The sequence below is a fragment of the Jaculus jaculus genome, chromosome 17 (assembly GCF_020740685.1).
Source record: "Jaculus jaculus isolate mJacJac1 chromosome 17, mJacJac1.mat.Y.cur, whole genome shotgun sequence".
In the NCBI taxonomy this organism is placed as follows: Eukaryota; Metazoa; Chordata; class Mammalia; order Rodentia; family Dipodidae; genus Jaculus; species Jaculus jaculus.
This window is the reverse complement of record NC_059118.1, coordinates 11,649,633-11,665,486: the sequence shown is the minus strand read 5'-3', so window position 1 is coordinate 11,665,486 and position 15,854 is coordinate 11,649,633. Positions and strand designations below refer to the sequence as shown.

Here is a 15,854-nt window from a genome sequence, read left to right as displayed (position 1 = left end):
CCAGGTCATCCTGAGCTGAGACAGACAGACCCTGCCTCAAAAAAAAAAAAAAAAACAAAAAAAAACCAAGAAGCCAGGCGCGGTGGCACATGCCTTGAATCCCAGCACTTGGGAGGCAGAGGTAGGAGGATCGCCATGAGTTCGAGGCCAGCCTCAAACTACATAGTGAATTCCAGGTCAGCCAGGACTAGAGTGAAACCCCACCTCGAAAAACAAACACAGAAAGGAAAAAAAAGGAAGGAGAGGGAGTGGAAATAGGAATGGGAGATCTCAGCTTCCCAGCATCGCTGCTTTAGCTGAGATCTGTTAGGTGATGGTGGTAGCTACCAGCTGAGATGGAGATGTGACTGTTTAATACAGATCTTAGAGAACACTGGAGTTTAAATGTCCATGGATGAATACAGTGATTTCCACAGAACCTGCCAAGGGCAGCATGTGTCACAAACTTTCCAACCTCCTCAAAGAAGGTATAGGTTGTCTTTTTTCCCCTTTTCTGGGAGAGTGTTGGTTGTTAAGAACTGCTGTTACCTGTGAGTCAGAAGTTATTAAAAAAAAAAAAAAAAAAAAAAAAACAGGATAGAGACCGGCCTTTAATCCCAGCACTCGGGAGGCTGAGGCAGGATCAGAGTTTGAAGTCAGCCTGGGCTACATGACCAGACTTTGTCTCCAAAGCACCCATGCCTTTAATCCCAGCACTGGAGGATAAGGTAGGAGAACCTCAGAATTTGCAGCCAGCCTGAGTTACAGAGTGAGACCCAGTCTCAAAAACTAAACCCAGAAGCAGCCAGGCAGCACACGCCTTTAACCCCAGCGCTTGGGAGGCAAAGGTAGGAGGATCGATGTGAGATAGAGTGAAACCCTACCTAAAAAAAAAAAGGCAAATAGAAATATTTGCATTCTGCCGGGCATGGTGGCGCAAGCCTTTAATCCCAGCACTCGGGAGGCAGAGGTAGGAGGATGGCCGTGAGTTCTAGGCCACCCTGAGACTCCATAGTGAATTCCAGGTCAGCCTGGGCTAGAGTGAGGCCCTACCTCGGAAAAAAAAGAAAAGACAAAAAGAAATATTTGCATTCTATCTAAGAAATTGGAGAAATGGCTTAGCTCTTATGGTGCCTGCCTGTGAAGCCTAAGGACCCAGGTTTGATTCCCCCACCCCCACATAAGCCAGATGCACAAGTGGCACATTCATCTGGAGTTTATTAAAATAAAAAAAAAATTTTTTTTGAGCCGGGAATGGTGGTGCACACCTTTAACCCCCGCATTTGGGAGGCAGAGGTAGGAGTATCACTGTGAATTAGAGATCATCCAGAGAATACACAGTGAATTCCAGGTCAGCCTGAGCTAGAATAAGACCCTGCCTCGAAAAGCAAAACCAAAAACAAAATTTTAAATTAAAAGCTGAAGTGAGAGGCTGGAGAGATGGTTCAGTGGCTACAGGTGCTTACTTACAAAGCCTGCTGCATGGGTTCAGTTCCCCAGCTGGCAACAAAGAGTGGCACAAGTTGGGTGTAGTGGCCCAAGTCTTTAATCCCAACACTGAGGAGGCAGAGGCAGGAGGAGGATCCCTGTGAGTTCAAGGCCACCCTGAGACTACATGGCGAATTCCAGGTCAGAATGGGCTAGAGGGAGACCCTACCTTAACCCCCCCCAAAAAAAAATGTTAGTAGTAAAGTAGTTCCAAACCCCAACACCCACATAAAGCTACAGTGAGGTGGGCTGGAGGGATGGCTTAGCGGTTAAGGCGTTTGCCTGCAAAGCCAAGGACCCAGGTTCGATTCCCCAGGACCCACATTAGCCAGATTCACAAGGTGTCGCAAGCATCTGGAGCTCGGTCCGCAGTGGCTGGAGGCCTCTCCTTCTACCTCTCCGTCAAACAAATAAAAATAAAATAAAAAAGCTACAGCAAGGGTCTATGAGGTGCAGACAGGTGGATTCCTAAGGGTTGCTAGTTACTAACTAGACAATTTGAGCTCTAGGTTCAGCGCCAAGAGCCCATCTCAAAGAGTGGGATCCAGACAACTTCAACCTTTGCCCTCCACACAGGATGCAAGATGCGTGCACACCACAGGCATGCACAAGCAAAACCTTTTTTTTTTCTTCACATATCCGCTGTTCTTGCCCAACACTCACTTACTCACACACTTCTGGGAGGCACAGGACGGAGAAGCCCTAGAATGATTTAAATAAAAATCAGCCCTCTCCCTCCCTCCCTTTGGCACTGATCCTACAGGGTAGAGACCAAAAATGGGCACATGCGAGCCAGGCATCTTCCCCCGTGAGTAGTGCACGCCTTTAATCCCAGCACTCGGGAGGCAGAGGTGGGAGGATCGCCAGGCCATGAGTTCGAGGCCACCCTGGGACTATATGGTGAATCCCAGGTCAGCTTGAGCTAGAGTGAGACCCTACCTTGAAAAAACAACAGGGGGGGGGGAGGGAGGTGCAGATGCTAAAAAAAACGCTGAACACAATAACCAAGTGGCCTCAGCTGGGGGCAGCTCAGTGGCAGGGAGGGCCCTTGCCTCCCAGATGCAGGAGGCCCTGGGTTCCACCCCTAGCAGAGAAAGAAAGACCAGCGCTTTGGTGAGCAGCAGATGGATACTTAGTAGCAAAACCTGAGTGCCCAATTTTTGGCTTTTTGGAGACACTCTCAACTACAGCGTTTCTCCTCCCAGCCTCCAAGAGCTGGGATCGCAGAAAAGCTGAGATTGCAATCCTGTGCAACGGCAGGTGGGGGGGGGGGGTTTAACTCTGCAAAAGGTTAGATAGGAGGAGGCAGTGGCCAATGGGTGAACTTCCACTGGCATTTCGATACGGAGCTCGCTTCCCCCGTGAGTCCTCGGTCTATTGCATGCTTTTCTTCTCTGCTTGGAACTTCACGGAGTTGCAGCACAATAAATAGTCTGTCCTGCACAGGTGGCCGAGCTCACCCCCGCTGCAGGACGACAGACAGATCCCCGCTCCCAGGAAGCACACCGTCAACTGCTATTCCAAAGACCCACTGAGGACCACCACTCCCGCACCAAACATCCGAGTGGAGAAGTGCTTCAAATGACCAACCGCAGCTGGCTAGTGCAGAGGGGCTTATTTGATAATTAAACTGGGATCATTCTACAAAACCGAGGTGTGGGGGGGAGGTCAGTATGAAGCCATCTGAAAGTAGAAATTTCCTTTAGGGATGAAAAACAAACCCAACCGGGCGGGCGTGGTGGCGGGCGGGAGGCTTTCATCCCAGCACTTGGGAGGCAGAGGTAGGAGGACAACCCGTGGGAGGCCACCCGGAGACTACACAGTCAATGAATTTCAGGTCAGCCTGGGCTACAGCAAGACACTACTTTGAAAGAGAAAAAAGGAAAAGACGGAAAGAAAAACAACCAGCCTAATATTAATTCAAAACATCTTAAAAAAAAAAAAAAAGGCCAGGTGTGGCGGTACACGCCTTTACTCCCAGCACTCCAGAGACAGAGGAGTGAATTCCAGGTCAGTCTGGGCTAGAGGAAGACCCTATCTTGAAAAAAACAAAACAAAAGAACACGGGGTAAGAGGACTTGCTTTGCAAGCAGGGAGCCTTAGCTTCAGTTCCCACACACTGCATAAACCTGGTGTGGTATGCTGAATGCTAAAGGAGCAGAAATTCTAGGCTAGGGTCTGAAGAGATGACTCAGCTGGGTGTGCCTGAAACCCCAGTTCTGTGGGGGGTAGACTGGAAAAACCCTGGTGCTTTGGACAACAGTAAGCTCTGGTACCAGAAAGAGATTCCCCATCAAGAAAATATGTGCATCTACACACACGCTTATACCACACATACATCACATATGTGTGGGTTCTAGGCCAGTCTGAGCTAAAATCTTCCAAAAAAAAAAAAAAAAAAGGCCAGCAGTGGTGGCGCACACCTTTAATCCCAATGCTCAGGAGGCAGTAGGAAAGGATCACCGTGAGTTCAAGGCCACCCTGAGATTACACAGTGAATTCCAGGTCAGCCTGGACCAGAATGAGTCCCTACCTAGAGAGAAGAAAAAAGAACAAAGAGGCAAAATCAGGGCTAGAGAGACGGCTTAATGGTTAAGACGCTTGTCTAAGGACCCAGGTTCGACTCTCCAGATCCCACATAAGCCAAAAACAAGATGGCACACAATCTGGAGTTCGGCTGCAGTAGCTTGAGGCCCAGCAGTGCCAATTCGCTCTCTCATAAGAAACAGGCATGGCCACACCCACTGTAACCCAGCCCTGATAAAGGGGAACAGTGAGACAGGAGAACCTCAGGGGTTCACTGATCAGTCAGTCTAGCTAAAACAAAACAAGAGACCATTAAACTGCAGTGAGCTCCAGGTTCAGTGACAACCAGTCTCATCCAAGTAAGGCAGAAAAGGCTACAGGACATCCCTCGGGCATCTGCTTACACACGCACACACACTACACACTTAAAATTTTAAATACACCAAAAAATGATCCTCATAGCCAGGCACAGTGCCACACACACACACACACACACACACACACACACACACACACACACACACACCTTTAACCCCAGAACTTGGGAGGTGGGTAGGAGGACCCTGAGTTCATGAGTTCAAGGCCAGCCTAGGCTAGAGTGAGGGGTGGAGAGAATGGTCCTTTATTTACTAAGAATGAACACAGCCTAAATAAACCGTGCCCTCTATGAAATGCTACATAAAGAAATGAGAGGATTAAGCAACACCAGAAGGTTTGATTAAACTGTGCAGCTATAGCAAGGTGGCCAGGGTGACCCTTAATCCCAGCATTAAGGAGGCTGAGGTAGGAGGATCCCCCCCCCCAAAAAAAAGTCTGGCATGGTGTTACACATCTTTAATCCCAGCATTTGAGAGGCAGAGGTAGGGTTGAGGCCACCCTGAAACTCCATAGTGAATTCCAGGTCAGTCTAGGCTAGAGTGAGACCCTACCTCAAAAAATAAACAAACAAATAAGGTCAGTCAGGTGTGGGCCTTTAAATCTCAGCACCCCAGCACTTGGGGAGGCAGAGAATCACTGTGAGCTGAGGCCAGCCTGAGACTGACTGCATAAGGAATTCCTGCACTAGAGAGAATCTACCTTGAAACACACACACACACACTTGTCTAAAAACTTCTACCCTTGTGATCTTCAATAACAAAAACCCTTTAACTACTTCACCTTATTTTTAGCTTGCACAAAACTAATACCTTCATGGGCTGGAGAGATGGCTTAGCGGTTAAGCGCTTGCCTATGAAGCCTAAGGACCCTGGTTCGAGGCTTGACTCCCCAGGACCCACATTAGCCAGATGCACAAGGGGGCGCACGGATCTGGAGTTCATTTGCAGTGGCTGGAAGCCCTGGCGTACCCATTCTCTCTCCCTCTCTCTATCTGCCTCTTTCTCTCTGTGTCTGTCACTCTCAAATAAATAAATAAAAATTAAAAAAAAATTTTTAAAAACTAATACCTTCATAACAGACACATAATTAAGGTTTTTTTAAGTGAAAAGACAGAAAACCTAAGTGGTAACTTGTTGAAATTTTCACATCAGGAGAAGATTATGTCCACCAAGAAGTGTTTCAGGAAACTAGACAAAAACACACACACATATACATTATATACATACATATACGTACAGAGTGTATGTGAAACTGGAGAGATGGATCTGTGGTTAAAGGCAATTGCTTGCAAAGGCTACCAGTCCCCAGTACCCATGTAAAGCCAGGTGCACAAAGCAGCGCTTGTGTCTGGATTTCATAGACACAAGGCAAGAGGCTCCAGCCTGCTAGGGTTCATCCTTCTTTCAACTAAATTAAATAAACAAATGAACAAATTAATCAATAAAAGGAGTCTAGAATGGAGCCGGGCGTGGTGGCGCATACCTTTAATCACAGCGCTTGGGCGGCAGAGGTCGGAGGAGGAAGATCATGTGAGTTGAGGCCATCCTGAGACTACATAGTGAATTCCAGGTCAGCCTGGACTAGAGTGGAAAAAAAAAAAGAGGGTAGAATGTAGTAATGTCAAATAAAGCCAGGAGTCTGGAACCAAGAGCCCATCTCCTTCCTACAATGTTTTCATTGGTTTTTCCAAAACAAATACCAACTTTACAGTATCCCAAAATCTAGTGCCTGAGGGGGTTAGGTAGATGGTTCAGTGGTTAAAGGCACTGGCCTGCAAGGCCTTGGTTAAAGGGACCTGCTCACCAAGCCTGCCAGCCTGGGTTGAATTTTCCCCAGCTACCCACTTAAACAAACCGGAACACCTCATCAGCAGCTCTTATTTTTAATGGAAGAAACCCACAGGTAATAGCCAGGAAAAAGAACATTTCCCTCCCATGCTTCACATAGCGTGCAATTCACAAGCACTACCTGAACTGGATTCAGAACAGCAATCTCTGTCATTCCTTCAAGGGATGCCTGGTTTTGTTTCCGGTCAACACAGAAGTCCACACAGAGCACAGAATACTAGAATACCCTTTCTGCTCTATTCATTTCTCCCCTTGTGCTTACCAACTAAAAACACACCTATAGAAGCTGGCACGGTGGCACATGCTCTGGAGGCCAGCCAGAGACTCCATAGTGAATTCCAGGTCAGCCTGAGCTAGAGTGAGACCCTACCTCAGAAAACCAAAAAACCACCACACACCTATTGATCAATGCAATTCCAATTTAAAAGCCTTCTTTTTTTGTATGAACTCCCAAGTTTACTAGAAATTTCACCCCCAGGGAGGAAGGGAGGAGAAAAAGGGTAGGGAAGAAGGTGGGTGTTTTAATCTTATTTTTGCCCAGGCTGGCCTGGAACGAACTCACGCTGTAGTCCTAGACTGGCCTTACCTCGGCCTCCCCAGGACCGGGATTAAAGCTGTGTGCTACCACACAGGCACGGCAGCTTTTAGCCCAGGATGGCCTCAAACTCACAGCAATCCTCTTGCCACCCAAGTGCTGGGGCATGCGCCACCATGATCAGCCAAGAAAGTGGGTTTGGGACGGGAGAGATGGCTTAGCAGTTAAGGCACTTGCCTGCAAAGCCAAAATACCCAGGTTCAATTCCCCAGGGCCCATGTCGAAGCCAAATGCACAAAGTGCCACTTCTGGAGTTTGTTTGTAGTCACTGGAGACCCTGGGGCACCCGTTCTCCCTCTGCCCCCCCAAATAAGTAAATAAAAAAAGAAAGTGTCAGGACTTGGTAGGCAGAGGTAGGCAGAGGCAGAATTTGAGGCCACCCTAAGACTACATACATAGTGAATTCTAGGTTAGCAATTCCAGGTCAGCTTGAGCTAGTGAGACCCTCACCTCAAAAATAAAAAAAATAAGGGCATGTGTGGTATCACAAGCCTTTTTAACCCAGCATTTAGGAGGCAGAGGTAGGAGAACTGCCATGAGTTTGAGGCCACTCTGAGAATACAGAGTAAATTCCAGGTCAGCCTGGGCTAGTGAGACCCTACCTCGAAAACCAAAAGTAAATAAAATAAAATAGCCAGGCGTGGTGGCATATATTTTTAATCCCAGCATTCGGGAGGAAGAGGTAGGAGGCTCACTGTGAATTCGAGGCCACCTTGAGACTACATAGTGAATTCCAGGTTAGCCCTAGCTAGAGTGAGACCCTACCTTGAAAAACCAAAAAACATGAATGAAAGGAAGAAAGGAAAAAAGGAAGGAAGGAAGGAAGAAAGAAAAGATAATGACTAGTTTGACAGTATTATAAATAAGAAGCAAAATTAAGCCCAGTGTGGTGGTTTCCAGCACTCAGGATGCTAACATAGGAAAATACTTGCAGAGTTCAAGGCCTATGTTGCAAGTCAGCCTGGACAAGAGTGAGACCTCAAGAAAAAAAAAAAGGCGGGGGGGGGGGGGGGAGAAAGAAAGAAAAGGAGAAAAAGGAAAAAGATGGAGGAGGATTACCATGAGTTCAAGGCCACCCTGAGACTACACAGTGAATATAGTGAATTCTAGTCAGCCTGGGCTAGAGTGAGGCCCTACCTCAGGGGGGGGAGAGGAAGCAGGGCATGGTGGTGTATACCTTTAATCCCAGCACCCAGGCAGAGGTAGGACTGCCATGAGTTCAAGGCCAACCTGAGACTACATAGTGAATTCCAGGTCAGCCCGGGCAAAACCCTACCTTGAAAAACCAAACAAGGAAAAAAAAAAAGAAAATTGGCATAGGTTTTATAATTTATACAAGAACATACACTGAATTAAAGAGAAGGGTTGTGCACACTTAGTTTGCTCAGACTCTGGGAGTGAATAAATCACACCAGCTCAGAACACTCGGTCCCCTTTACTCAATTTAAGATCCAAGATGGTAATTCGTACAGCCACCAATTATTTTAGACGGCAAGTTGCTTTGCTCAACGTGGTTAGAGGCCGACTAGGTTTAATGGAAGGAGACAGGTTTTTCAGAATCGAGTTGAAATTCTCGAACTGTCTTCCCAGGATGCATCTTAAGGCCCAACTGCAGGCTGTACTCCACTCAGTCCAAATTTCCCGCAGTCCCAGCACCCACCCCTAGCTAGGAATAATGGGGCCAGATGTCTACAATGTTTCCCTGGATTCAAAATGGCAACACGGACAAGTCCCCAACCTACACGTCCAATGACAATGTATTTCCTGGGCACCTGGAAATGTTTATCCTCCGGTAGGTGTCCTGTCACTTTCACACCCCTTCCTGCCCAAGGAGAGCTCAATATTCGTATTTTGTTAAGCGCAAAAGGGTTCATATCCTAAGTGGCCATGGGGGTGGGGGATTTAAGGGACTTTTGTAAGTAGATGCAGCAGCAGTCACACTCTTCCCTCAAGAGAAAACCCACTGATCCGCTAGGTGTGGTAGTTTGTGCACACCCTTAATCCCAGCACTGGGGAGGAAAGGGTAGCAGGATAGCTGAGAGTTCTAGGCCACCCAGGAGACTATGTAGTGAATTCCGCGTCAGCCTGGGCTAGAGTGAGACTCTGCAAAAAAAAAAAAAAAAGACCTACCAAGTAGACCTCAGGAGGTAAAAATAGGGCCCTAGGTGTGGGACAGGTCCGTAGAGCCAGAGCTCAGCCTGACATTATTACAGTCAGTCTCTCCATGACAAACTGCATGCAGTGTCACTGAAAACCTGATTAACCTACCCGGCCTAGAACCGGCAAAACCCCCAAGCCACAAGAAAGTGGCAACAAGCAAATCTTATCACACCGTAGCTGGAAAACCCAACTGCCTCGCCTTGGTTTTTCGGTTCATGGTGTTTTGTTTTGTTCTTGAGATAGGGTCTCAAACTGACCTGGAACTCCTGGCCTCATCCTCCCCAAGTGCTGGGACTACAGATGTCAGCCACCCACCACATGGTCTCCTTTTAAATGTGTAAGGTATTGTGCCCTTCCAAACCATATGTTTTGACGCGATCCCTCTGTTTCCCAAGTCCAGGAGATGCTTATAGAAAGCAGTCCTTTGCACTTGCATGAGGCTGCCTTTCAAAGGCCAGGTGGCATTGGGAGTCCTCAAAAAGGAAAGGCACCCCAAATTATTTAAGGGAAGACTGTTGACACAGGAAACTCGGTAAGTAGTACGTTTTAAAAACTGGGGGAGTATAGACAGTAAAATACAGGGACTGAGGTGTTCTGTCACAATTAAGATAGGGGTCCATCTATCACTCACTCCCCTCCATGAAATGCCCTGGTACTCCTCCTTCCCAGCCAGAGGCAATGACTTTTTAAAGGAACAGAAGCCTTTCTTTTAACAACTTGGTCTCTTAAGCACTGGTTACCTTCTGACACTCTCAATCCAAGAATTAGTAAAAATCTCAAATTTCCAAGCCACCTTGTTTTAGTAAAAAGCCGAGAAGAGGCAGTCCAGTCTTGCCTCAAACATCATAAATGTTTCATATTGTTATTTAGGGACACTTAAGTTTACCGTTCTCTACCTAAACAACTTCAACCTGGCAGCCCACATGTTAAAAAGTGCCTTTTACTAAGGGCATACCGGTGTCCCACGGGGTGGAAAGGACGTTCCTTCATGTTCTTCCGTACCTTTTGAATGCTTTAACTTTATTAAAAAGTGAATAAACCGGCCATGAAAACAAATGGTCAGGCCGGGCATGGTGGCACACATCTTTAATCCCAGCACTCAGGGAGGCCACCCTGAGACTACATAGTTAATTCCAGGTCAGCCTGGGCTAGAAGCCAAACTCTACCTCAACAAACAAAAAGTCAGTTTGCAGGAAAATGAATGGAACTGGGGAATCACCACGAAAAGCTTTAAAAAAAAAAAAAAAAAAAGCCCAGCTCAGAAAGACAATTTGGGGAGGGACAGCGAGAAAAAGGAGGGAATACATCAGAGGGTGATGTGGGACAGTAATACTAAAACTTAATGGTACACATGAATGAAAATGTCACCACAAAACTTAACACTGCAGCAGTTCCAGGCCAGCCTGAGCTACAAAATACTGAATAAGACCCCAGTGTTAAAATCAAAATCAACAAAAAGAAAAAGAATTAACCAGTCCAGTGAATAAACCTTTTCCAGTTCCCACAGCTATTAACACCTACAGCTTTGGCTAAACTGAACAGGGGAATTTTAAAATGCGGGTGCCCCTCGTGGAAGTGGAGGGAAATCCTACTGGATTCCAGGAGCTCTGGCCCCTTTAACTCAACTCCTCTCCGTTTGATCCTAGGCTTCTGGTGAATTGGCTGTTGCATCTTTCGGTTCAGCGATTCTTCTTAAAGTAACGAAAAGGACATACTGGAAACATCTACCTATCGATGTGAGAAAACTTAACTCTATTTAAAGCAGAAAAAAAACAAGGTGCCCAACTACACACCTGGAAGGTACCTTTGAAAAGGAGGTGCCCCTCATTAGAACTGCAACTTTTTTTGTTCATCTGGAGTCGGTTTAAAGGCACCAGCCGGTAGTTCCTCGGTTCTCCCCCGAATCACAGGTAGAGCGGACCAGCTGGCCCACTCCATCCAGCTCACACAAGATAGTGAAAAACCTGCTTCCCTCCTACCACGTCGACAAGAGGGACTCACTCATATTCATTTACACCCTCTATGTGTCTGTCTCTCTCAGATTTACAAGGTTAGCACCCCTTCAAGCAGAGGGTGGTCCCCAAAACCTGTCCTCCAGTGATAGTCCAATACCAAAGAGGAAGGGGACATAAGGGTACGTATGAGTCCGACAGCCCAAAAGGGACCATCAAGGCTGTGGTGCAGACGGCAGTTCTACGAGCCTTTGCGGATTTCTCTAAAAGCTACGGGAGCCTGTGGCAGATCACCGTATCTTAGGAAAAGGGAGTGATGAGCCTCCGGACACCCAGCTGCGGTCCTCGGGGTTCGGCTTGGGAGGCAGCGTGGGCCCACGAGAGCGCACACGGAGAGCAGTGCGGGAGCCAGAACGCGCTCCGCGCATCGTGCGTAAACGAAATTAAAGCAGCTGCAAAACGGGGGACTGATCAAGGCGGGAGCCCTTGGTTCTCAGGGACCCAAGACATCCCCCTTAAAGACACCAGAAGACGACCAGGGCCAAGCAGACCAAACGCCAGCAAAAACCCGCTGCCCCTCCCCAGCGCACACGCGGCAACAGCTGCACCCCAGCCCCACGCGCGGCGCACCCCTGCTAGCCCACGCACTGCTCGAACGACAAATTTCTACGATAAAAACCAAGGAAAACTGAAGGCGGTACGTCGGGCGGCCTCTAGCGGGCCCCCACGGGAGGAGTCCACAACCCGACCATCACTAACCTCTCTCCCCGGGTCGTGCCTAATTGGGATACAACGGCTGGCACATTTCACCCCACAGGAAAATATGAAGTGCGCGCGCGCACACACACACACACAAAAAAAAAAAGGGTCCCACGGTTTGGGAGTCTTCGGAGGACCCCTCATGGCATGCACAGACAGAAGCCAGCCTTCGATCCACTTCCTAGGATTCCAGATCGCGTCCCCACTAAGTAACCCAACAAGAACTACAACGCACGCAGTTGGGCGTCTTCACGCCGGTAATCCCCAGCCTTCGGTTACTGGGTTCCAGTAGGATCGCTGCGAGTTCGAGGCCAGCCTGGAGCTACGAAGTGAGTTCCAGGCCAGCCTGGGCTACAGTGAGAGCCCGCCCCCCTACACCTCCGAAAATTCAAATATAAAAGAAAGACAAATTAAGAGCCGGACACGGTGGCGCACGCCTTTAACCCCAGCACTTGGAGAGGCAGAGAGGTAGAGGAGGATCGCCCTGAGTTTGAGGCCAGCCTGGAGCTACAGAGTGAGAGCTAGGTCAGCCAGGGCTACAGTGAGATCCAGCCTCCAAGAAATTCAAAGTTAAAAAAGAAAAAAACATTTAAGCAAAGTAAGCGTTCCCTCCCTTCGCACGCACGCGGGCACCGCACGCACTGACCTCGTCGTCGTGGTGCTGACAGAAGCCCAGGCGCTCGGGGAACACGGAGAGGATGGAGAAGGGCGCTCCGGAGAAGGACGGCCCGAGGCCGAGCTGCTGCGCGGCGGCGGCGGCGGCGGCGGCTGCAGCGGCGGCGGCGGCGGGACCCGGCGGGCCGCGCTCGATGTAGTGGTCCTTGGTGAGGCGCACGCGCTGGTGCGCGCGGACGCAGTTGTCGCACAGGTGCTCCTGACAGTCGAAGCAGCGCGAGGAGGCCGCGTTGCCCTCGTCGCACGAGCTGCAGCCGTGGGGCCGGCGCAGCAGCAGGGCGGACGGAGAGGCTGCGGGACCTCCCGGAGCCGAGGAGCGGGTTGGCGCAGGCGGCGGAGGCGCGGGAGGCAGGGAGGGCGCGGAGGCGGTGGCCGCGCGCGGGTGGTGCGCGTGATGCGCGTGGTGCCGGTGGTTGCTGTGTGTCCCCGAGCCCGCCGGGGCGCCCGCAGCGCGCCCGTTCTTGGGCGGCGGCTCGTCGGCGGCGGCGGTGGCCACCACGGCGTCCAGCAGGTTGCTGAGCAGGAAAGCGGACGAAGGCAGCGCGTCCATGCCAGCCGCTTCGGCTAGGACCACTTTCTGGTCGCACACAGGACAGCGGAGTTTCAGCGGTTCTCCCGGAGCGCCTCCGCCCGCCGCCGGCAGTCGGTGCGCCTCGAGGCAGGGGCGGCAGAAGGCGTGCAGGCAGGGCAGGACGTGCAAGCGGCGTGCCGTGGCCCCGGGGCCGCCGCCGCCGCCACCGCCCCCGGACGACGTGGACGTCTGCGAGGACGACGACGACGCCGACGAGTTGGAGGAGAGCGGCGCCGGGGAACCGCACATCTCCTTACACAGCAGGCAGATCTGGAAGTCGGTCTCGGGGAACGTAGCCATTTGCAAACTGGCCCCAGAGGAGGAGGAGGAGGAGGGAGGAGACCAGAGAGGAAGAGGAGGAGGAGAGCGCCGACGAGGTGGGTGGGGGAGCCGCAGACTCACTCAGCAAAACGCATCGACGAGGCCTGAGACCCGGGAACCGATCCCGGAGCGTCGCGGTCCCCTTTCGGCCTCGCCGCGTCCAGCCCGCGCGCTGCCAGGGCATTCAGTGCCACTCGGCACCGGCGACACAGATTCCTCCCGCGTGCCTTCCGAAGAGGGAACGCCGGGACAAGCCCGGACACGCGAAGGGGGTCAGCAGCGGACTGGGGAGGTCAATGACACTCCCTGGAGCAGGAGTCCCCAAAACACACACACACCAAAAAAAATTAAAAAAAAAAAAAAAAAGACACGAAGGACCGCTGTGGAATCCAGTCCCGGCGAGTAAATTGGGCTCCACGAGTATCTGGTGGTGGTTTTTAATCCCCCCCCCTTCCCCTTGGTGAACTGCTTTTACGCTAAACGGATTTTTTAGTCTCTTCGGAGGAAGAGGAGGAGATGGCGCTCCAAACTCGTCAAGGCGGGAGGAGCACGTCGCCGAGCCGGTGTCCCCCCCGAGCAACGCCGGCCGCCCCGCCGCATGACGCGGTGGCCAAGGGGGCTCCTGGGTGGCCCGGGCGTGCTGCGCTCTGGGGGCTTTTGCGCACAGCCGAGGCGCGAGCTCCGCTTCAGGGCGGTCGAATCCGGCGCAGCTGCACCTCGTGCGGGGGCCCGGGCCGCGAGCGCACACGCGTGCACACCACCGCGACGCACGCGCGCCCCACGCGCTTCGTGTCTCCCGCGCGGCCGGCCGCAACGCCGGGGGGTGGGGGAGCGAGGCTCGCTCTCCTTGCACGCGCGCTCCCTATTTATTATATGTATATGTATATATATTTATATATATAAATTTTTTTTTTTTTTTGCTTTTTTCTCCCCCACCTCCTCTGGCTTTAGCGGAGCCGCAGCAGCGCGGGGCCGTAGGTCCCCGCGGGCCTCCCTGAATTATTCATCGGCAGGAAGATATTAGATGTACCCGGCTGCCCGCTCCGCGAGGACCGTCGTGCAATGCTATCCGGGCTCCGCGCGCGCTGCCCGCGCCCCTCCTCCTCACGTCCGTCCTCTCTGAAACCTTGGCAGCGAAGAGGGATCACATTTCCTTTGTCATCGGGCCATTTCGCCCAAGCCTTCGGTCCCCCCCTTCCTCCGCGCCTCCGGGCACACGCTTGGAAATCAGTGGAACCCGCGAGGGACCCGCGCGGCGACTTCGGGAGCCGCGTGGCCAACGCCGATGGCTCCAGCCGGCGTCATCTTCTTTCTGAAACGAGCCTCCGAGCCAGGGAAAAGGGGGAGATGGGGAGTGGAGGGGGGGGGACCGCGGGTGGCCGCGGACTGTGCTGCTTGTGCCTGCCGCCGAGGCTTGGTTCTCGCGGTGCCCCCTGGCCTCCTGGGCGGGTATTTTTTTTTTGGTGGGATTTTTTTTTTTTTTTTTTTTTTTTTTGCACAATTCAACCCCCACGACGACCAAATTGGGGCTGCGCGCGCGCGCGCACGCGTGGCCCCCCTCTTTCTCTGCTTTGCCGCCTCCGCCGCTTGCTTCCTCCTCCTCTTCCGAACGCCGGTTATTGGGACTGATCGGAATTCGGAATCCTTTTAATCTCCAAAGGAGCAAACTCACTTCCGCCGGAGTGCTGGGAGGGGGGCTGGGGGAAGGGAGGCAGGGGAGGGGGGTTCCAGGCAAACAGGAAACATTAGCCCTCTCCGCACGGCCCGCTTTTGTGTGCGCCCTCCCTCCCTCCTTCCCTCCACCCGCCCCCCCCAACTCGCCCCGACCTCCTCCCCGGCCCGGCCGCTGGGGAGATGATCGCCCCCGGGCCTCAGTGTGACGACCTTTGAAACCTCCCCAGCGACCAGTGCGCAGCGACTCTTCCGTTTATTTCAAAAAAGAAAGAAAGAAAAAGACTTCATTCTGAATCCCTGGATCTTGGGGACGCTCCTAACCACTGCCCCCATAGAGACCTTAGGCTAACCCCCCCCTCCACCTTTATTATATAGATTTTTTTTTTTTTTCTCAAGGACTCGGCAAACGCCAAAGCATCGCTCCAGTTGTGTGCAATTGGATTGGATGCGTAGAATCCCACGAAATCTGAATTGTGATCGGCGGAGAGCCGCTGCCTTCTCCCCCCACCCTCTTTTTTTCTGAGTTTTAATGGGAAGCGGCGGGCAAGCTGTTCAACGGGAGGCGACCCGGTGACGGCCCCCGCGGCCATCTGGGTGGTGCCCGAGGCTGTGCGGGCTGTGGTCGGAGAGGAACTTTTGCAAGGCTCTGAAAGAAAAAGAGAGAGAAAGACTGGACTTGGTAAGGTCGACTAGGCCACTGAGCATGATGATGTAGGGAATATCTGGGCTGGAAACCAACGGCACCAAAAAAAAAAAGAAAAAAAGAAACCGTCCTCCTTTTCCACGGTTTCTACATGTCATTGATGTCTTGGTCCTATTTAAATAGTCCAACGAACCGGCTGAATGAGCCTCAAAACGTCGTACTGCATGCAAGAAATCCAACTCCAAATCGTTTCATATTGGTAGTATTCCTCCAGTTACTGGAAATG

General features: G+C 51.4%; 1 protein-coding gene across 1 annotated transcript in view; it reads right to left on the bottom strand.

The window, feature by feature from the left end:
* Positions 1-13,230, bottom strand: part of Trim71 (tripartite motif containing 71) — a 60,397-nt gene extending 47,167 nt beyond the window's left edge. The window contains exon 1 of the mRNA XM_004662076.2: positions 12,331-13,230. Within this exon, the coding sequence (XP_004662133.1) occupies positions 12,331-13,230 (900 nt within the window). The remainder of the gene's footprint in view (positions 1-12,330) is intronic.
* Positions 13,231-15,854: the final 2,624 nt, after the last annotated feature.